Source organism: Elgaria multicarinata, chromosome 9, assembly GCF_023053635.1.
Source record: "Elgaria multicarinata webbii isolate HBS135686 ecotype San Diego chromosome 9, rElgMul1.1.pri, whole genome shotgun sequence".
NCBI lineage: Eukaryota > Metazoa > Chordata > Lepidosauria > Squamata > Anguidae > Elgaria > Elgaria multicarinata.
The window spans coordinates 101,132,429-101,156,136 of record NC_086179.1 but is presented as its reverse complement, the minus strand read 5'-3'; the positions used below and the strand labels follow the sequence as shown (position 1 = coordinate 101,156,136).

The 23,708-nt window shown below is 38.1% G+C and overlaps 1 protein-coding gene across 1 annotated transcript in view; it reads left to right on the top strand.

Annotated features, from left to right (window-relative positions):
- The window catches only part of CRMP1 (collapsin response mediator protein 1), a 235,575-nt gene that overhangs the window by 692 nt on the left and 211,175 nt on the right, over positions 1-23,708 (top strand). Inside the window, exon 2 of the mRNA XM_063134405.1 lies at positions 16,573-16,661. Within this exon, the coding sequence (XP_062990475.1) occupies positions 16,573-16,661 (89 nt within the window). The remainder of the gene's footprint in view (positions 1-16,572; positions 16,662-23,708) is intronic.

The following is a 23,708-nucleotide window of genomic DNA, read 5'->3' as shown; positions in this document are numbered from 1 at the left end:
CTAAAAGCCAGCTCCACACGTTCTTCTACAGTTTATTGCAACCAAGAAATGAAACCCCGAATGAGGCTGGCTTGGTTTCAGTGTCCCAAATTGAGTTCTATGGGATGAGCATTGAACACAGGTAATGATCTCAGAGATGGGTGGAGTGGAGAAATGGAGCTCTCCATCCATCCCTCTTTCATCAAATCTGACTTGGCTTTTAGCTAGTATATTATGAATATGCTGTAAAAAGTAAGTGTGTCCCCACTTGAAACCTGAAGTGTCTGGCTGATGTCCGTTCTCTTGCGACTGTCTTTATGTATGATGCCATCGTCACACAAAAATCATAGTGAGAGTTATTAAATGCACATGACGGAACATAATGGTGCTAAGAAGGTGGCTTTATGTGCACATACTCTGAATATGGATGCCATAGGGCTGAAATGCTTGTCCTCAGTGGCTTGTTATATCAGTTTCACTTTGCATGTCTGTCTGCATTAGCAAACACTTCTCCTTGCCCACTGCACATCTCTGTTAACTCATTGTAGGGAGCTCATCTCTTTGTGCCTAGTAAATTGTTTGATATAGCAGCCCTAGTGGTTTCAAGTCCTATAACTTCGAGATGTCAGGCAGTTAACATCTTGTAAAGTCAGGCAGTTCTCTTCTGAAGTACTGGTTGTGCAGTTCCAGCTTTGCTGAGCAACCAATTACTTTTCTCTGGTTTGCTTGACCTTTCTTTCAGAAAAACTGGGCAGTTTGTTAATTTCTGTCACTGAAGCCACACTAGAACTCAGTAAAATTAGGTTTAAGGGAAGCTCTTAATGAGCTGAACAAGAAGCACAGCTTGGTTGGCTACTTACTAACCTTTGTGGAGTAGATAATCTAGTTTTTAACTCTCATAGCATGCAAGACTGAGAAAGCTAGCACACACCACTTCACCTAGGGCATTTGTATATAATTATTTCATCTTACATTTGTAAGATGAATAATTTGTAATTATTTCATCTTACATTAAGATATTAATTATGAGTAAAATACTATTAAGTGTCTTTGATCACAACTGAAATTCTCTTGAAAACTAAAAGTTTTCCTGTGCAAGCCACTAAAATAAATAGCAGTGCATTATTGCCACACAGTTAAATTTGCTAGCAATTTGTAGTCTGTTGATGTCTGTAAGACTGTTCATTACAATGATCATCAGAGAAGAAAAGACTAAAGGGCTATAGCAAAACTGTTCACGGTTTGTGTTGCTCTCTATACTGGAGTCGTCAGAAAACCAACACCGTTTCAAGGTCAGAATTGTTCTTTACACATGAATCTAAGTTCTTGGATGTTTTCTAGTTCTATTGTGATCACTAGATATAAACTTTAAATTCAGAAAAAGATGTCTCTTCAACTGCTTCTATTGCCCTGGTGGAACTCAGGCATATGCCTATTAGCTAAACTTATAATAGAAGAAAGATGGAGTCTAACATTGTGCAAGATACAATAATTATTCATTAAACAAAAAACCTACAGTTTTCAAAACAACATTAAGGCTCTATAGTTTTCAAATAAGCACCAAAAAGCAGGGAAATTGGGAGTTAAGGGTCACAAGCCTTAGCCACATCTTCCCTAAGGAGGCAGAAAGTGCAAGTGAAATTCTCATTCTCCCAAAGCAGTTAAACCATGAGGACAGGATGGAGAATAGGATATGCAAAGGTGACTGTGGGGTTGTGAAAAACTGATGATAAACAACTTAGGGCCACCTACTTCTCTTTTTTTGTTTAGAGCAGCCCTTCCCCAACTTGGTGCCCTCCAAAGGTGTTGGACTACAACTCCCATCATTACAAGTCAGCTATGTCCCTATGGTCAGGAATGCTGACTTGTAATCTCAAACATCTGGAGGGCAGAAGTCATCAGAGGTGACTGGGGGGTTGTGGAACATGAACAACTTTGGGCCACCTACTTCTCTTATTTTAGAGCATCTCCTCATGTTGAGAGTTGCAGCCCAACACATCTGAGGGGCACCAGGTTGGGAATGCTGTTCTAGAGCAAGGGCAGGCAGAATGTAGATCTCCAGATGTTTTGGAGTTGAACTCATAAAAGCCCCTATCAGCATGGACAGTGATCAGGAATGCTACAAGTCAATGTCCAAAACATCAGGATAGATCTATTTTCTGTCCACATCTGTTCTAAAGTATGATGTTTTCCAGCATTATGATATGCAATATTCCAAGGAACTCCAAAAGACATTCAGCAGTTTAGATAGACAAACCAAATGAAGCAGCAATGAATAAATCTTGAATACCTAACCCAGAGAGTTCTTCATATGCCAAAATTAGTTTTCAACATATGGCATAAGTTGTCTGTTTATTGAATATCAGATATATGGTGTTGTGGGACAAACACAGAGAATTTTTCTTGCATGTTCAGCAGTATGAGATCAAAGGCAGAACTGGCACCTAAAAGTTTCATGTGTAAGGATTATTTTAAACTATTGATGAAAATTATTTTTGTCTGCGCAACATGCAGCATGCTCAACACATCTGGAGAAGGCAGCCTTACAAAATGAAAACGTATACAGCTAAAGCCTATAAATAGAAATATAAAATAGTTAAAAACATAATTAAATACATTTCAATATCAAAACATTTAAAACTTTTAAAATATATAACAATTTATTAAAAGTCCAAGGAATAGACAGAGGTCCAGATTATTTGCCAAAGGCATGCCGGAACAAAAACGTTTTTGCCTTCCTCCAAAAATACATCAAGAGCCAGTCTAGACTGCAATGATTAGAAAGAAAATGTATGTGTACACTGTGCAAAAAACGCTACAGTTTAACTGTTTCTAAAGCTTATGAGAAAAACAATGTGACTAGGCCGAAACCAATGTTGTAGGCCCAGAAGCACTTTGAAAGGTTTCAAAACTGTACTTAAAAACTTTGATTAGCCCAAACTAATTAAAGGAAGTGTTTGAAGCTTTCAACTTTATAGCGGTATTGACCAAACTCTTAGGGGAGAAAAGCTACCTGTATAGCTACCTGTTCCAAGGAGAGATCTGAAGACCAGGTGATCATGGATCCAGAGAAAGGCTGGAAGAGATCACTGCTTTACCAGTGAGCAAAAAAGCAAACTGGCCTTGGGAAAAGAGAGCCCAAAACACTCTCAAAAAGCTAAAGGAAAACATGTTCCAAAAGAGAACAGAGAACTCTTCTTCTCTCAAAAGGGAGGCAAGAACTAGACTGTTTCTCAGAAAGCCAGACCTGCTTATGAGTTAAAGTTTCAATCCCATTCAGTTCCATAGCTTCCTTGTGGTAGGGTCTGAAACCAGTCTGCTTAGTGGGTAAACCAAAACCCAACAATCATAAGAAACAAATAAAAGTATTCATATGAACCAAAGTGTAGTACTTATTAAATAAGTACTAATTAAGTACTTATTAAATAAGTACTAAATAAGTGTAGTACTTATTTAAATATTTTTGCCCTACTTTTTGCAGTGTATAAAGAGGCTTACAAAAAGTTGTTAATTGTAGGATTATTGTGCTGGAAAGGAGAGGAAATTCTCAGTAACATCTCTCACACTCCTCCTTCCAAGGTTCCAGGCAGTTTCAATTAAAAAGGCTACAATCCACTACACATTTATCTGGGAGTAAGACCATTACACTCAATGGAACTTACTTCTGAGAAGACACTGATGATTCCACTATTATTACTATTATTATTATTATTATTATTATTATTATTATTATTTATTTATTTATATAGCACCATCAATGTACATGGTGCTGTACAGATTATACACAGTAAATAGCAAGACCCTGTCTGTACTAGAGAAGGCAGGCAGCCATTTTATTTCCAACATTCTAATCTATCTGAGGCAAGAGGGAGGGGGAGAGTGACGCTACTGAGCGTGGGTCACACTATTGTTCAAGCAGCCCTCTGTATTCACTCTAATGGGATGAATATTAATTAAAAATCAACTGAAGGGAATTTTTTGAAAAAGAGCCATTCCACCAAGGAGCCATTCCACCAAAGAGCCATTCCACCAAGGAGGAAGAAGACCCCATCACTGGATTAATGGGGAAGGGGCTGAATACCCCAAATTTCATGGAGAAAAAATGCCAACCTATATTAGAACCATTTTGATTCAGAGTGTTGTTGTTTTTCTTTTATAATTTAAACTGCCCTCCTTCCCTCAACCTTTCACCAATCTTCTTGAAATTTTCAGAATATATAAAACCAACATTTCTTTCTGGCACATATAAATTTCAGCAATATTGGTCAAACATTTTCAATTTTATGAATGTTAGAATGACACACATACACCCAATTACTGCTTCATAATGGTGGAATGCAGAATCTACTGTCCGCTCTTAACTACAGTGTCCCCTGTAAATACTTGAATAGAGTATTTGTAGAAGGGTAAGAGGGATGGTATCACACATGCTGGCCCTGCTTCAGTGTTCTCACATGCATGGCCTCAGTCCCCAGCCTCCCCATATTAAATAGGATTTTATTCATATTTGCTTGAACCCTTTGCACAACTGGGAATCCTATTCCTGTCTGCCTGCTGTAGAGGAATGTATGATTGAAAATAAATGGTAAATGCATGTCTTGGAGCAGTGCAATGGTATTTTCCAACATGCACCTTGCGATGACGCCACCTCACACGCAAGGCTTTGAGGCACACACCTCCCTCAGGTTAAGCACCACCACTTAAATACCTGAGGAAGGGGTAAAAAGAAAAGTATAACCTTTCCCTTATAGTAGAGGAGAAAGGTAAGATTTGGAAAAGGCTTTTCTGTGAATACAGCAGGCTGAAGGTTTAATGTAATGTGTTTATTTATGAACCAATAGAACCAGCCACACCCACTCAGTCCAACATTCCGTACTCTCTAGACATATTCATCAGACATACCTAAGGGAATAGAAATGTGGGTAACACCACACACCTCATCATCATGTATTTGTTGTATTGACATTTCTCGTTTGTGTAATCGATAAATTATACCAGAAAAATGCAGAACAAGCCATTTGACTGTAGCACTTAAGGACCACTTCATGTAATCAGGCTTCTTGCTGTTGTAGCCTCCACCATGGAGGCTGTTTGAAGTTGCTTCCATGCTATGATTACTTCAGTTGGCAAGCTGTACCATTAGGATCAGTCCCAACAGCATAGTTTCTCTTCCCACCCCAGCAAAATCCTTGGTGTAGCTTGGAAATAAAACATGCAAATATAGTAAATAAACCCTGCATAGAGTAACCAGAATGTTGGGGAGATTTAAGGTGGTATCTTTCTGATACTATTAAAATGAGGTAACAAAAGATGAACAGAATTAATATTGTGCACTAAATTTCTAATTTTCAAATGTGACTTTGATTTTCTTAGCTATAGTTCTTATCTTAATAACTGACAATTAGAAATTACACGGAACTCTGTTTTAAGACTCTTTTGGCTTAGGAAAGAGTCCTTCCCCCTCCTATATACCCTCCCTTGGGTGTAGTATTGTTGGGGAAAGCCTATCTTTCCACTCTCATCTCACACTATTGCCCCACTCATGCTCTTCACTCCTCTAATGCCATGTTTCTCACCTGCCCAAGGGTCTCTACTTCCCTTGCTCGGCTTCGTCCATTTTCTTCTGCTGCCCCTTACGCCTGGAACGCTCTTCCAGAACATTTGAGAACTACAAGTTCAATCGCAGCTTTTAAAGCTCTGCTAAAAACTTTTCTTTTTTCTAAAGCTTTTAAAACTTGATTTTGTTCTGACTTTTATACTGTTAGTTTTACTCTACCCTGTGCCTGTTTGGTGCATTCTCTTCCCCTTCTTATTGTTTTATTATGATTTTATTAGAATGTAAGCCTATGCGGCAGGGTTTTGCTATTTTATTGTTTTACTCTGTACAGCACCATGTACATTGATGGTGCTATATAAATAAATAAATAAATAATAATAATAATAATAATAACCGGCCTTTAGTTGTGACCAAAGAACATACATGGTGATGGCTGTAATCAATGGTGATGGCTTTTCCCATTGTTATCACTACAGTTTGAAATGTGAATGGAATGCATGCTCTCTAAAAGTTCTTCTAGTCCTATAGATGTTCATCATTCTGGATGTTTTCTGATATCTATGGAAATGTTGAGGTTGGAGAAGCAACAAGACATGGTTTTAGTAAAGGGATGCTAAACTGCAGGCCTGGAGGGCAAATGTGGACCTCTGGGGTTCCCCAGATGGCTGTGCCACCTTCCTTTAACTCCACCTCCTTTCCCATAACTGCCAATCATTTGGTGGTTTCCCAGCTGATGTGACAGCAGTAAAGAGCTTTAAATTAAACATGTGTTTTGGTTTAGGGTTTTTTTGGCCCCGCTCCTGTTGCAGTCTGTCCCACTCATCATTGGAATGCAGCCCCAAAGAGCTTCTTCATGATGAAATTTAACCCTCAGGCTGAAAAAGATTCTGCACCCTCTAGTCATATCTCTGAAGAGGGGATTTAGGCACCTGCAGGTTTTTGTTTTATTTTTCATTATCTCTGCATAACCAACTGCACCTGCCAAAATTATTTTGCTGTTATGGTTTAATGCCATAGTGGAGCCTAAACGGGCTCTCTAACTGCCCTGCCAAAATTCCCTCATCTGCACAAATGTAAGGCAGAAAAGAGCCCTGCTGATGGCGTTGTCGTATGCGTTCGGCAATAGAGAAGGTGCAGAAATTGATCCCTCGGATGCAAGCGTCCTTAATGAATCATAGCTGGGAATGATATTCAAAGGAGAGAAGAGAAATAGCAAATCAGGCCCTTTTGTTGCTAATGCAGCAGTTCTGTCCAGATGGGGTGGGGGGAGGGGTGTTTTCCGGCCGCGCTAATATTGGAGGGGTCTGAGTTAGGGAAGGGGGAGACCGGAGCCAAGGAAACGCTTCCGGGGTTGCGCTCGATCGAGCTCCCGCTTCTAGAGACAGGCCGCCTTCTCGCCTAGTCCAGCGGGGTGGGGAGCCGCGTCCTGATCCAAACAGCCCGCAAAGAGGATGAGCTGCACATCAGCAGGCACCGGCCTCGGCCCTGCCCAAGAATCCCTGGCTGGGTCTGAACTTGCTGCTGCTGCTTTGTTGCCGCCGGGCGCTCCCCTTTCTGCAGCCGCGGGCATGTCTGGGTACCACGGCAAGAAGACCGTCCCGCACATCACGGTGAGCAGCAGGAGGAGGAGGAGGAGGAGGAGGAGGGAGGCGTTGCTCGAGCCAAGCCAGGCACGACGCAGGTTAGACGAGAGTGATCCTGATGGACTAGGCGGCCCAGAAGGGGCAGCGACAGTGGAGCGGTGGGTAGACTGACGTCGGCGGCAGCGTTACAAGCCACGAGCCTAGCTGAGGAGTATATGTTCCGATCGAAATTCTCCCCACGCCAGGCTTTGGACGCAAAATAATAATGCCTTCTTACTGCCATTTGAGCAAATGATAACTTGGAATGGAAAGAAATGAAATGAGGCTTCCAAATGAGGAAGTGTTGCAATATTGGGTGACTTCAATTACCCCCATATTGACTGGATAAATGCATGTTCCAGTTATGACCAAGAGGTTAAATTTCTTGATGCCCTAAATGACTGCCCCAGAACAGTTGGTCATAGAACTGACCAGAAGAGAGGTGACCCTGGATTTAATCCTAAATGATGTCACCAAGGATGTAGTACCATGTTTAAATGTTGAACCAATTGGAAACTGACCACAGGGCTATCAAATTTACCATATATATGTAAGTGGGAAATTGCTAATGAAGTCCAACACTGCCACATTTGATTTTAAAAGGGGGAAGCATCTCTAAGAAGAAAGAACTGGTAAAAAGAAAGTTGAAAGGGGGTTAAATCCCTACAAAATTAAGTAGAATAGTTAAGTAGAATTGACTGGGAATGAACACAACAGGGGAGGGTGTGGATCAGTAAGAATGTGGTACAGGAACTTGTAGCCAATTTGAATGCCTTCATGTCTCAAGTCCCTGCTGAAATGCACCCTAGAATATTGAAGGAACTGGCTGAAGAGCTGTCAGGGCCTCTGTCCTGGGATATTAGGGATACTCTGTCACCTATTTGTTGTTTTTCTGTGCTTTTCTGTGGGACTTGAAGTGGTTATGATGGGAGATTTTAACTACTCAGATACTTGTTGGAAGACTAATTCTATCAAACACAAAATGTCAGAAAAGTTCTTGACTTGTATTAGTGATAATTTTCTCTTTCAAAAGGTTGACGTAGCCACTAGGGCATCTGCTACCTTGGGTTGGGTTCTTACTAACAGGGAGGAGTTGATTAAAGTGGTGGGAACTTTGGGTACAAGTGAACTCACATTGTTAGTGTTCTTCAAATAGTTTATTCAAATATGTCAACAGCAAGAGAAGGACAACAGAGGTAGTGGGCTCACTGCTTACAACAAATGGAGAAATCTTAGCAGATGACCAAGAGAAACCAGAAGAACTCAACTCCTATTTTGCCTCTGCCTTTACAGTTGAGTGGAATAGACTGGGAATGAACACAAGGGAGGGTGCGGATCACTAAGGATATGGTACAGGAACTTCTAGCCAATTTGAATGCCTTCAGATACCCAGGCTAGAATATTGAAGGAACTGGCTGAATTGCTGTCAGGATCTTTGTCAATAATCTTTGAGGAGTCCTGGAGAACTGGTTAGGTACCAGAGGAATGTTTCTCTTCAAGAAAGGGAAAAAAGGAAGATTTCAGTAATTATTAGTGAGCCTAACATCAATTCTTGGAAAGATGTTAGAGCAGGTAATAAAGCAGACTGTTTGTAAGTTTCTTGAAGACAATGCTGTGATTGCTAAGAGTCAGCATGGCTTTGTCAATAATAGGTCATGTGAGACAAATCTTGTCTCCTTCTTTGACAGGGTAACTATTCTAGCAGACAAGGGGAATGCTGCTAAAGTTTGGCTTGGACAGCACTACAGTAATGTGGGTCCAGAACTGGCTGGCTAACCACACTCAGAGAGTCAGCATTAATGGCTCTACATTGAGTTGGAGAACAGTAAACAGTGGGGTGCCACAGTGTTCTGTCTTGGGGCCAGTATTATTCAACGTTTTTATTAATGACCTGGATGATGGGATTGATGGGCTTCTTATCAAATTTGCAGATGACATAAAATTGGGAGGTCTGGCCAACACCCATGATGACAGAATGAGACTGCAATCTAATTTAGACAGTTTGGAAGAGCGGGCTGAGAGAAACAATAGAGAAAAATGTAAGGCATTACATTTGGGGAGGAAAAATGTAGGGTACAAGATGGGGGATTCATGGCTTGGAAGCACTACGGAGGAGAAGGATTTGGGTGTGGTCATTGACAGCAAATGTGAACATGAGTCAGCAGTGCAAGATAGCTGCTAGAAGAGCTAACACAGTTATGAGCTGCATTAGAAGAAGCATTTTATCAAAGAAGTGTGAACACCTTATTGCTCTCTACTCAGCACTAGTGAGACCACACCTGGATTATTGTGTACGATTCTGGGCACCACAATAGTTAAACAAAGAGAAATTGTGAAGAGCTCTAAAAGGATCTCTGCAAACTGGGAGAATGGGCATCAAAATGACAAATGTGGTTCAATGTAAGCAGTGTAAAGTAATTCACATGTATGTTGATGGGATCTGAGCTAGCAGTGACTGACCAAGAAAGATTTTGGTGTTGTAGTGAACAGCTCAATGAAAATGTTGACCCAGGGTTCAGCTGCTGTAAAAAGACAATTTCCATGTTTATGATTGTATTTGGTTTCTTTTTCCTAGGTGTAGAACTTGGCATTTATCCCTATTCATTTTCATTATTTTGTTTTCAGCCCAGTGCTCCAGCCTATAAAGATCACTTTGAAGTTTGTTTCTGTATTCCAGGGTATTAGCTATCCCACTCAAATTTGTGTCATCTGCAATTTTTTTCCTTTCCCCGCCCTTTTTTATTTTAAATATTTTTATTTATTACTACATAAAATACAAACCAACATAACAATTAACATACTAATATCTAACAAATTGCTTGAATATATAATTGTTAACATATAATGCTTTATCATAACATAATCCAACATAATTCAACATAATAACAAGTGCTCCCCCTTCCCTTCGGGATCATTCCTGTTTCCAAAATCTTAACACCTCTTCTGCTCTTCTGCTGGTGGTTTCCCACTTCCCTTAGAAAACACAAATATTAGGAACTGCTTCCAAATTTCCTCGAAATCATTCGTTTTTGCTATACCTCTTCTCACTTTTATGTTACATGTTAATTTATCATTAATAGCAATCTCCCATACTTCTTTATACCACTCTTCAATACAATAATCACCTTGAATCTTCCAGTTCCTAGCTACAATCAACTTTGCTGCAGTCAGCAAATTCGTTATCAATTCCTTAATTTCTTTACTACATTTTAAATCTTCATGTAGTGAGAGTAATGCAACTCTTGGTGTTTCTTCTATCTTCATTCCAACAATTTCTTCAATCTCAGAAAACACCCTCTTCCACAACTTTTGCACATATTTACATTCCCACCACATATGTAAATACATTCCTTTTCCCCCACAGCCTCTCCAACAATTTGCTGAATGCTGATTATTTATCTTGTTTAATCTAACCGGCGTTAGGTACCACCTCCATATAATTTTACTATAATTCTCTTTTATTCTCACTGACATGTTTCTCAACACTCTTTGTCACCATAGTCCTTCCCAACTCTGCTGTCCTATCTGTACCTTCAAATCTGTCTCCCAAACCAATTTTCCTACACTATCCATCAACCCTTTCTCAAGTAATATACTATATATTTGACTCATTAAACCTTTTGTCACTGTATTTTCTCCCTTATCAATTTCTTTTTTGACAATTAGTTCCTCAAACTTCGACATCTCTCTACAATCTCCATTTTCTCTTACCCAAATTTTAGTCCATTGTTCCAATTGCCAGTAATTTAACCAAGTTAATTTTTTATCTTTTAAAACCTCTTCCATCTCCTCTCTTGTATTCATCCCTCTTAACCATTCTCTTAATTTCATTTTATTTTTCTCTATTAAAACTTTACTTAATCTACTCTTTAAATCCTCAGGGAAATTCTTTAACATTATTACCGGTGTTAAAGGGGAGCTGCTCGAAAGCAGCTCCTTTTTATATTTACTCCAGATTTCCCAATGGAACTTTAAAAGCGGATTACCTATATTTTCAGCCCATTTCCTTGCTTAAAAAATACATTATCCAAATTTAATTCTATATTACTTGTGGTTTTATCCTCCATCCAATCTAAGTCTCCTACTCCTAAAATTGCTTCTACAATGTGTTTTAACCAATTTGCTACATAATATAGGTTGATGTTTTGGAGTCCCAATCCTCCCTTTTTTTGGCTTAAATACCATTTACTCTTATTTATCCTCGCTTTCTTTTCCCCATTACAATAATTATTTATAATATTCTGCCAACTTTTTAACTCTAAATCTGAGATTTTTATTGGTAGCATCCTAAAAAATAAAATTAATCTTTGCTAAAATCTTCATCTTTATTAATGCTATTCTTCCAAACCATGATAGGTTCAATCTTTTATATTTTTTCAATTTTACTAATATCTCCTTTTTCAAGCCGTTTAAACTCTCTTTTTCTAAATTCTCTAAATTTTTAGTGATTCTAATTCCCAAATATCTAATCTGCTCTTTAATTCTCATTTCTGTTTCTTTTCCTTCCCATTCCTTCTCCTTTTTAGTATAATTAAATAACATCAACTCTGATTTTGACCAATTTATTCTTAACCCAGTAATTTCTTCAAATTCTTTCAACTGCTGTTTAATTCTTTCCATCTTTCCTATTGGATTTTTAATAGTTAACAATGTATCATCCGCAAACATATTCAGTTTTATTTTTTTAATACTACCTATCCCTTCTATCTCCCCGTCATCTCTTATTGCATTTGCCAATAATTCCATAACCATTACAAACAGGACGGGCGAGAGTGGACATCCTTGTCTTTTCCCTCTGACTAGTCGTATCTTATCTGTAACTCCATCATTTACTACCACTACGGCTGTATTTTGAGAGTATAGTTGTTCTATTATAGCTTTAAATTTATTTCCAAAACCCATTTTATTTAAAATCATCTTTAATGCCTGCCAACTCACACAATCAAAAGCCTTAAAAATATCCAGCGCTAAGATTCCCGCTTTGATCTTTAACTTTTTTATCCCCTGTATTACATTTAAGACTCTTCCCACTAAATTATGCATTTGTCTGCCTGCTACAAATCCACATTGGTCTTCCCCTACATAATTAGCTATAAATTTATTTAATCGTTTTGCCAAAATAGTTGAAATTTTTTTAGCATCTTGATTTATTAACGAGATCGGTCTATATGAATCAGGGAGAGTCAAATCCTTATCTGACTTTGGAATTAAAATTATTAACGAATGCTCCCATGATTCTGGAGTCCTCTCTCCTTCCAATATGGCATTATATAATTTCAATAATTTTGGCATTAATAACGATTTAAAACTTTATAATACTCCGGTCCTAAACCGTCTACCCCAGGTGATTTACCCACTTTCAACTTCTCTATAACCTCTTCTATTTCACTTTGAGATATAGTTCTTTCCATTAATTCTTTATGTTCTATTTCCAATCCCTTCTTTATGTATTTTTCCATATACACTTCCGTCTTCTTCTTCTGAGAATCTTTTTCCTTATATAATGCTTGATAAAATTCTTGATTTTTTTTTATTTTATCCTTCATTGTGTGACAATAATTCCCTTGCTTATCTTTCACTATTCCTTTCCCATTCTTGGCTTTTTCCTTTTGTGTGAGTCTAGCGAGCATTTTAGAGTTTTTATTACTGTTTTCAAAATATTCTCTTTTCATATAAATTAATTTTTTCTGAACTTCTTCTAGATTTTTATTCTCTAGTTCTTTTTTCTTTGCTTGTAATTCTATTAGTTTATGTTTATTTTTAGATTGCCAATAATCTTTCTCCAAATTTTTTATCTCTTCCTCTAACTTTTCCTGCATTGCAACCTGTTGCCTCTTTAAGTTACACGTTTCCCTAATACAAATCCCTCTTGTTACAGTGTTCATGGTATCCCAAACAACTGCCCTTGCCATTCCTCCCTTTTCATTTATTTCCAAGGTTTCTGACAATTCCTTTTGCATTTTTTCAACCACTTTACTATATTTAAATATCTTTGTATTCAGTTTCCACCTTAACACTTCTCTATAATCCTTTCTAACTGTAAAGTCTAAACTTACCAATGCATGATCTGTTACTCTGATTACCCCCAGTTCCATTCTACAAACCTTAGTTGCAAACTCTTTAGAGACAAAGATATGATCTATCCTAGAATACGTATGATGGACTGGAGAATAGTATGTAAAGCCAGGATCTACCCCCTTAAGCAATCCTTTTCTTTAATTAACTTATTTAGTATAGTAATATTATTCCTCTTTTCTGCACTAGTGGGGTTTGACCTGTCCACTCTGTTATCCATAACCATATTAACCATATTAACATCTCCAGCCAAAATAACATATCCCTCCTTAAATTCTTCTATTTCTGGTTTGGAAGAATAGCTTTAATAAAAATGAAGATTTTAGCTAAAATTAATTTTGTGTTTAGGATGTTACCAATAAAAATATCAGAAACTGAGATAAAAAGTTGGCAGAATATTATTAATAAATATTGTAATGGAGAAAAGAGAGCAAGAGTGAAAAAAAATAATTGGTATCTAAGCCAAAAAAAGGGTGGATTGGGTCTCCCAAATATAAAATTATACTACGCAGCAAATAGATTAAGACATATTGTAGAAGCAATTATAGGAGTAAGAGATTTACATTGGATGGAAGAAAAAACTATAAGTAATGTAGAGATGAGCTTGGATAATGTCTTTTTTAAAGATGGAGGGAGAAAGTGGTTTGGAAGTATAGATAATCCACTCCTGAGGACTCAATGGGAAATTTGGAGTAAATTTAAAGGGAAGCTGCTTCCGAGCAACTCTCCCTTAGCACCGATAATAATGTTAAAGAATTTCCCAGAGGATCTGAAGGGTAGATTATATAAAATATTAAAAGAGAAAAGTAAAATGAAACTAAAGGATTGGTTAAGAGATATAAAAACAAGAGAAGATATGGAAAAATTGTTAAAGGAGAAAAAATTATCTTGGTTAGAATATGGGCAATTAGAACAATGGAATAAAAAGTGGATTAAAGATAATAGAGTTTGCAGAAAGATTACTAAGTTTGAAGCGTTAATAGCAAATAAGGAAAAAGGTAAAGGAGGTAGTATAGTTTTAAAAGGGTTAATGAGTGAAATATATAAAATATTGTTAGAAAAGGAGTTTAGAGAGAACCCAGAGAAAATGGTATGGGAGTCAGATTTGAAGGTACAAATAGGGCGACAGAGATGGGAGGGACTATGGAAACAAAGAGTGTTGAGAAGTTTGTCAGTGAGAATAAAGGAGAATTATTTTAAAATTTTGTGGAGGTGGTACCTAACCCCGATTAGATTGAATAAGATAAATGATCAGCATTCAGCAAATTGTTGGAGAGGTTGTGGGGAAAAAGGAACGTATTTACATATGTGGTGGCAATGCAAATATGTACAAAGATTATGGAAGATGGTGTTTTCAGAAATTGAAGAAATAGTGGGAATGAAAATAGAACAAACACCAAAGATTGCATTACTGTCACTATTTGAAGATATAAAGTGTGGAAAAGAAACTATAGAGCTGATATCGAGTTTGCTGGTTGCAGCACGATTGATGGTAGCTAGGAACTGGAAGATTCAAGGGGAATATTCTATTGAAGAATGGTATAAAGAAGTATGGGATATAGCCATTAATGATAAACTGACATGTAATATTAAGTGGAGAAAAGGCGTAACTAAAATAAATGAGTTTGAAGGAATCTGGAAACAGTTCCTAATATTTGTGTTTACTAAGGGAAGTGGGAAACCGCCAGCAGAAGAAACGATCAGATTTTGGACTCAGGAATAGATCCCGAGGTGGGGGGTGCACTTTTATGTTAAGAATGATTATGTTGTAGTATGATAATGTATAGGTAATACTTATTCAACATATATGTACTCAACATTTATTCAATATGTATGTAGCAGTTGTTTGATGTTTTTTTTTTTACTATTATTATTATTATTGTAATGTTGTATGTTTATATAGTGTAGAAAATAAATAAAAATATTAAAAAAAATTCTTCTATTTCTCTAAATAATTCTTTGTAAAATTCTCTTTGTCTCTCATTTGGGGCATAAACATTAACCAAAGTATATGCTTTACCTTCAATTTGACCCTTTATTAAAAGGTATCTACCTTTCCCATCCTTTTTTATATTCTCCAACGTAAATCCACTTCTTTTGGAAATCAAAATGGCCACTCCATTTTTTTTAAGTCCCCAATGACTTTTCATAATAGACTGACTATTTCAAAACTAATTTATTATTATTATTATTATTATTATTATTATTATTATTATTATTTATTTATTTATATAGCAAGACCCTGCCGCATAGGCTTACATTCTAATAAAATCATAATAAAACAATAAGGAGGACTCTCTAAGCACAGTAAGTTTCAGGGATGTGGGTTTCAAAACAAAAAAGTTATACGCTAATCTTTTCCGCAATGCAATCCTATGGGAAAAAATCACCCAAAATGGTGGGTGGATCAATCCGCAAAAAGCAGATCAATTCGCTTGCGGTCGCTTCTCTTCGCTATGCTTCGCTAGCCACCTGACTTGCTTTTAACAGGCGAAGCACCCTGCTCCGCTATCGCTTCTAAGAACCAAAGAAAAGCGGAGCACAGCCCTAATTGATACCTTGATACTCTTGGAGTCTAATTCTGTAGCCAACTGTGGATCCACCTAATAGTTGTTTCATCTAGCCCACTTTTAGCTAATTAGCTAATCAGAATGTCATGGACACTTTATTAAAAGCTTTGCTGAAGTCAAGATATAACATGTCCACAGCATTCCCACAGTCCAAAAAGGAGGTTACACAATAAAATCAACAGGTTGACTAAATCTCTAGACAGGATTTGCCCCAAGAAGGTCCTGCAGCCTTGATCTATTCTGATAATTCTTCTGGTAACAGAGTTGGTGGTGTTCCTTAAAACTTCCAGTTGGTGCGAATTTCTGAAAGAGGCCAAAAAAAGAAAAGAAAAAAGAAAAAAAACCTGCCAAGGAAATCAGCCATTGTCCAGTTCGGACTGAAATGAGTGCTAGTTAATTATGTTTATGCAATATACTGTTGAAATATCACATTCACACACATAAATTAGCAGACAGACATCTGGCGGTTAAAAACATTTAACTTTGTTGCTGTCATGGTGGATTCCAAATTGTTGGCCTGAAAGAATAATGTTGTATTCCCCCTCCATCCTACCCAACACACACACACACACACACATTTTTATCCAATTTTAACTGTCTAGAACTGAGATATGGGATTCTAATCTAGAATGTTTATAGCAGTGAATAAGTAGCTCGTTCTTACGAATCCTTGTGCCTTTTGCTCCTGAGGATTAATTACTTAAAGCTTTAATGTACACTGTATGACCTAATTCTTTTCATTTTATTTTCACTGTTTCTATTCCCCCAGAATGATCGCCTACTCATTAAAGATGGACGAATTATCAATGATGACCACTCCTTCTATGCAGATGTGTACATGGAAGATGGACTTATAAAGTTAGTTTTAAAACACCAAACTTTCTTTGCATGGCCTGTTTAAAGTCTTGTAGGTATCTGTTAACAAACGTATCTAGTAAAAGTTTTGATCTTTATGATATCGGATTATTGAATTGTTAGGAAAGCAGATGACATGAAACTAAAGTTTTTATTTAGTGTAGAAAACACAGACCAAAACCAGCTAGGCAAGCAAAGAATTTCCACTATATAAGATGTAAAGAGGGAGATCTGCTTTTTGTCCTATTTACCAATACCAATGGAAGTGAATTAAATTGAGTAGTAATGTAACACAATGATACTATATATCCCCACTCCCTATTCAGGGCTCTAGGTCGCTACTTGTGCATCACTGAAAAGCGGACACCTGTTTGCATAAAATGTGCATATGCTAATTTATATGCATTGATACATTTTTTTAAAAAAATTCTAATTTAAATAGAAATAGAATACATCTGACCATAGTGTGAATACCTGTGACCAAGTGATCTGTGCCCCTTACTTTATTATTATTATTATTATTATTATTATTATTATTATTATTATATTTATTTGTACCCCACCTTTTGTCCAATACTTAGACTGCCCAGATGTTATTGATGGGCAACTTCAAGGCCCAGAGCTTCCTTCTGATGGTTCTTTTTTTATATACCAGATTTGGGCTGGACAGCTCTTCAAATGGAGGACAACTTCAAAACAGAGGAAGGTCCTATGTAAAAGAGGAGAGATGGCAACCCCAGGTGTAGTCAGTCTGGAAGAGGGGCCTTATAATGCTGTTCAGACCTCTTGTGGGGTGATGGGGAGATTCAGAAGTGAGATTAGGGATAAATGACACTTTTAAATCTCACCCTGATAGCTATATAACATGAGAAGGCTGCCAGACCCAAACCTGATCATTTTATAGCTAGGGGGAAGGAGGTGTTCAATGCTGTTCTCAAGAATAAGGAGGGGAAAGGTTTTTTTTCTTCCTTTGAACTATCTCCATATACTGCAGGAGGAGGTATTTTCAGCCTCATGGAATGGATTCCCCCCAAACCTTAAAATCTCTCCCCAGATATTTATTGTAAACTGTCAGGAGTTTGAGCACACAAGTTCCCTCTCTTCCCCTTCCATTTTCTTCTCTCTCACACACACTTGTTTGGTTTTTTATTCAACGGACATATATGAACATGCCATGCCTCAGAACTCTCAACCATAGATTTAGTTGATTTACTCACAGAGTATGTATGTATGTATATGTATATATATATATATATATATATATATATATATATATAAATAAATAATAATAATAATAGTATATCTGGATTCTTTAGCGGTGGGTAACATCAAGGGCTCCAGGCACCAATTTTAACCCTCTTGGGGATTACACCATCTGTGCACCCACCCAAATAGATACACATATACTTCCTCACCTTCTCCAGATCCCAGAAAATGAGTGCTTAAAGAGGGTGTGGTTAATGCCTCTTCCTCCTCCCAGCAATCATCATGATCACTGGAACTGTAGAGACGGAAGGCTTTAACATTTCTCTATTGGCTTCCATGCAAAAGTTCCACTGCTGCTTGCCTGGGAAACCCAAGTTGACATTTGGTGAGGAGTTACTGCTAGACTGGGGGCCGCTAGTTGGGGGATTGGCACAGACAACTGGGCTGTGAAGTTTTCCAAGACGTGACTAGAGTTACATGAAGAAAGACTAAGGTAGTAAGAATGATTCAGAGGATCTGCCAGGAAGGAGAGACCAGGAGACAGAGCTACCTAAAGTGTGAGATATAAAGGCCTGGGCGGGCGGGCAGGGGGAACCCAGACAATTCAGGGGAAAATATTTTCCCCTGTGTTTTCCCAAGGATGTTTCCTTGTTCTTACCAAAAAATAGGAATAATTTTATTTTTATTATTTTTTATTTATTACATTTTTATACTGCCCAGTAGCTGAAGCTCTCTGGGCGGTTCACAAAATTTAAAACCATTAAGAACATAATAAAACATCCAACAATCTAAAAACCCAAATACAAAATACAATATAAAAAGCACAACCAGGATAAAACCACACAGCAGAAATTGATATAGGATTAAAATATAGAGTTAAAACAGCAAAGTTTAAATTTAGGTGTTAAAATACTGAGAAAAGAAAAAGGTCTTCAGCTGGCAACAAAAAGAGTACAGTGTAGGCACCAGGCGGACCTCTCTGGGGAGCTCGTTCCACAGCTGGGGTGCCATAGCGGAGAAGGCCCTGCTCCTCCTAGTAGCCACCTGCCTCACTTCCTTTGGCAGGGGCTCACGGAGAAGGGCCCCTGTGGATGATCTTAATGTGCGGGCAGGTACATATGGGAGGAGGCGTTCCGTCAAATAACCTGGCCCCAAGCCGTTTAGGGCTTTGTATGTTAGTACAAATATAATAATTATAATAATAATAATACCACCATTTTGGATTATAAAATATTTTATTTTTAATGATGAATAACGTATAAGGTAAGGTGTTCATATATTACTGCATTCTCTGCCCATTATATGAAAACTTTTATGTAAGACTAGGAATGTAAAATTTCTGGAAATTTTGAAGCTATGCTGGAAAATGGTTTTATTTCTTCCATTCCTTATTGAAATTACTGAACTATCTTTTACTGGGAGAGCAGCAGTACAAGATACTTAGGGCTGTGGAGTTTTCCAAGATGTGACTAGAGTTACATGAACAAAATGTGTGTTGTCAGTTTTTTTTTCCTTTTCTATAGAGTCGTGTGTTTCAGGGTTTATTCTGGTTAGGCTAGCGTAAAGCCCATGTTGCCATGAGATGCTAGTAGTCCTGTTCCTTTCCCACTTTTTTGCACCACAGAGTGGGCTCATGAAAATTACAAATGTGGCTTATGCATAGTGACAATTTGCATGTGGTGTGGCCCCGCCCTGCATCATCTTTCCGGTGCCCCAATTAGCTGCCTCCATCCCCTTCACCTTCTCTGGTGGCGGCGACAGCCTAAGCCATCAGCTGGGCTAGGGCCCACCTTCGAGCCACACTTATTGGCCAAACATCCTGTTGGCTGAGGGGCTGCCCTGTGTGTTTGGTGTGGAGGAAATTAATTACCATTAAAGCATGTGTGTCAAGCTTTTTTGAAGCTTCTTCATACCTACACTGCTCAAGCTTCAGTTTAAAACAAAAATGAGCAGTCTTGTAGATCTCCAGTAATAAGCTTAATACTACCATATTCTTTTATAAGATGCTGTAGCAGTCAATGAATGTAGTTCATTGTAGTTCGCCGACACGTAAAAGAAACACTGTAGGTTATCCTGCCACTACCACCACATATGACAGAACAATGGGGGGTTTGTCCCACTTATGTTTCTTTTAAAAATGAGTTGTGGCTTGGTGTATGGAACTCACTGTCACAATATTCAGTAAAATTCACAACTGGACCTCATTGAATTCTGCCTCCACTATAAAACCTTTAACTGTGGCCATGAAAATAAACTAAAGGAAGCTCACTAGTCTGGCTCCTATGGCATGGCATTGGCATGGGATGGACAGCATCACTAATGACAACCTTTCAAAATGAATAGAAATTAAGATGTTAATTAAGGGGAATTATTTTCAAAGGGGAATAAAATGTCACTCTTCAGGTATACATTGAGATCGCTTAAAAGTTCTTAAATTAAATATCCTTAGTTACCATTCCTAATAGATAAAAGCATCTTCTACAGCTAAATAAGCTCTTTTCCTTCAAGCTAGATTTCCCTAAACTCCACCCTAATCAATTCCTCGCAAACATGAATAGATGCTGTACACGAGTCGTCCTCTGCGTCATCTGGCTTCTAGGATGAATCAGATGTTTCAGCAACTACTTACTGAAGTTCCCCCTGGTCAGACATAAAATAAAATATGTTTGGTATATTAATTTTAAAAGTATCGCTTATTCAGACAAATTACAAATTTATTTATTTATTTATTTATTACATTACATTTCTATACCGTCCAATAGCCGGATACAATCCTACACATGTTTAGACAGAAAAAGGTCATGCAATTCCCAAGCCAGAAATTTTAGGATTTTTTCTGTCTAAACATGCATAGGACTGAATTTACTTTTAAGTGTTCTTAATTTTAATGATAGTTTGATGAGCACAACAAGTTATACATAATACATTTTAATACACAAAGTGACTTTAGATCTATAAAGACCACTTTAAATAAAATACAGCTTTATTATAATTGCAATGTGTGTTTTTTAAAAAACAAAAAAGCCTGCTTTGCCCCCACCGATAACTTCAAAATTTGGGGAAAAGTTTTACATATCCACCTAAAATGAGAGAAGAGCCCTTGCCTGACTTCCTGTTGGCAGGTACTTTAAGATACAGTGGGAGGAGACTGGATGCTAGATCTGGACTGTTGGTCCTGCTCTTCTTATTCCTTTTAGTGTATCTGAGGAAACTTCCATCAGAAAAGCCTAATGTGCACATTATTATTATTTATTTATATAGCACCATATGTGGGTGTAACTGACATTAGGGATCATGATGAAGTGATCAGTCCCTTACTATAACAGGCATGAAGTACACATGTGTCATAGAACTCAGAGAAGGTGGGGATGGTCTCTAGTCCTTCCACATGGAATGCTTTGCCATTCATCATGTGGGGGAAAATATTGCTGTTTCATTATCCAAAGAAACCATTGGGATTAGAATACATGTGTGTGTGATGTCTATTTAAGCCCTGACAACCACTGGTCATCATAACAGATGCTACTGAGGAAGAGAAGCCAAAGGTTTGCCATAGACACTAATGTGTTGAACCAGCCCCATGCATGTATAGAAACTTCTGTATGTACATGTTTACCTCATTCCCTTGTTCTAGTAGCAAAGCAAGCTGGGGCCATGGGTTCATTTAAATAAAGATCGGAGTGGGGAATTAAAGAATTCAAACAAGATACACATCTGATTTCATTTGAGTAACAATAACTTTCCCCTCCCTCACTTTTTGCTTTTCTTCTCCAACTTTTAACTGCTTGGATGACTTTAATGTAGCAGTCCTCCACTTCTTGCCTGTTCCTCACAGCTGCTCTGTCCTCTAATAATCCAGTTGGCTCCTTGTCTTGGCTTTCTGCTCACACATTCATTAAAAACGCTCTCTTCCAAACACCACCACTTTCCTCTTCTTCCTCTCCCCAGCTGCCTTTCTGAACAGTTCTCTTCCTTCATTGCATTTCTCAAGTAACTGCTGCCTTGACTCTCCCCTTGTCAACTTACTTATCCCATGCCACACATACACATGCATGTACGCACACACAGCTCTTCTCATTATTCAAAGAAGCCATTGGGAATTAAATGCATCTGTGTATAATGACTAGTTAACCTAGACAATCACTGTTTGTCATAGAACGTGCTAATGAGCAAGAGAAACCAAAGGTTTGACATATTTATCTATTAGCTATTATTGCATTTATATCCTGCCTTTTTTCCAACAAAGAGCCAAAGGCGGCGTACATAATCCTCTTCCTCACCAACAAACCTGTGAGGTTGGTTGGGCTGAGAGTCTGTGACTGGCCCAAAGTCACCCAGTGGGATTTCATGGCTGAGTGGGGACTAGAACTCGGATCTCCCAACTTCCAGCCCAACACTTTAGCCACTACACCACATACATTTCATCATCATTGTTATTTATTATGGTCACAGACCAGCAAAATCAACACCAAAACATACAAAGGATAGATAAAAAGTGACATAAAAACAAAATACAGCTTGGTGAGTTGCTTCTCTCAGAAGGATTGCAATGTTATTTTTCTAATTTGCACTGAGGTCATGAGAAACTTAGAGACCCTTTCAGTAATATGGGAGGACACATCCCTTAAACAGATTAATACCAACGTTGTGGGGCTATATCCAGAAAAGGCTGTTAATAAAAGAAAGATTAATTTCTTTCTGCATTCCTCATACATGTTACAATGCAAAATGACATGTTCAACAGATTCTATTGCTCCAGAACCACAGAGACATATCCGTTCATTAACCAGGATCTTACTAAATTGTCCTTCTAGTAATACTGATGGCAACACATTAAAGCGAGCAAGGGTAAATGCTCTCCTATACTTGGGAATGGTTAAAACATACAGATATGAAGCTGCAGTGAGCCCATAATTATTAAAATTATTGTAGAGCAGTGGAGAACAAAATTTGTTAGCAGCAGTTCTTAAATGCTGTAGATCTAGATCTATTAGTCTTTGAATAACAAGAGATTGGGCCTTCTGGTGCCCATAGTTGCCTACAGCTTCCACAGAGAAGCCCAGCTTAATTAATTAATTAATTTTATTACATTTATATACCGCCCCACAGCCGAAGCTCTCTGGGCGGTTTACAGCAATTAAAAATAGTAAACATTAAAAGTATACAAAAATTAAAAAAACATAAAAACAGTATAAAAACAACAGTATCCATTTAAAAACAACAATTCTGGGGTCCATTAAAAACAAACTTAACGTTGTTAAATGTTGTTAAAACGCCTGGGAGAAGAGAAAAGTCTTGACCTGGCGCCGAAAAGATAACAATGTTGGCGCCAGGCGAGCCTCATCGGGAAGATCATTCCACAGTCGGGGGGCAACCACTGAGAAGGCCCTCTCCCTTGTTGCCATCCTCCGAGCTTCCCTCGGAGTAGGCACTCGGAGGAGGACCTCAGATGTTGAGTGCAGTGTATGGGTAGGTTCATGTCGGGAGAGGCGTTCCATCAGGTATTGTGGTCCCAAGCCATGTAGGGCTTTATAGGTTAAGACCAGCACCTTGAATTGGGCTCGGAAACATATAGGCAGCCAATGCAAGTGGGCCAGAATCGGTGTTATATGCTCAACCTCCCTGTTCCAGCTATCAATCTGGCCGCCGCATTTTGCACAAGCTGCAGCTTCCGGACCGTCTTCAAAGGCTCCCCCATGTAGAGGGCATTGCAGTAATCTAATTTGGAAGTTAGCAAAGTATGGACAACTGAAGCTAGGTTATCCTTGTCCAGTTAGGGGCGTAGCTGGGCCACCAACCGAAGTTGGTAGAAAGCACTCCATGCCACCGAGGCCACCTGAGCCT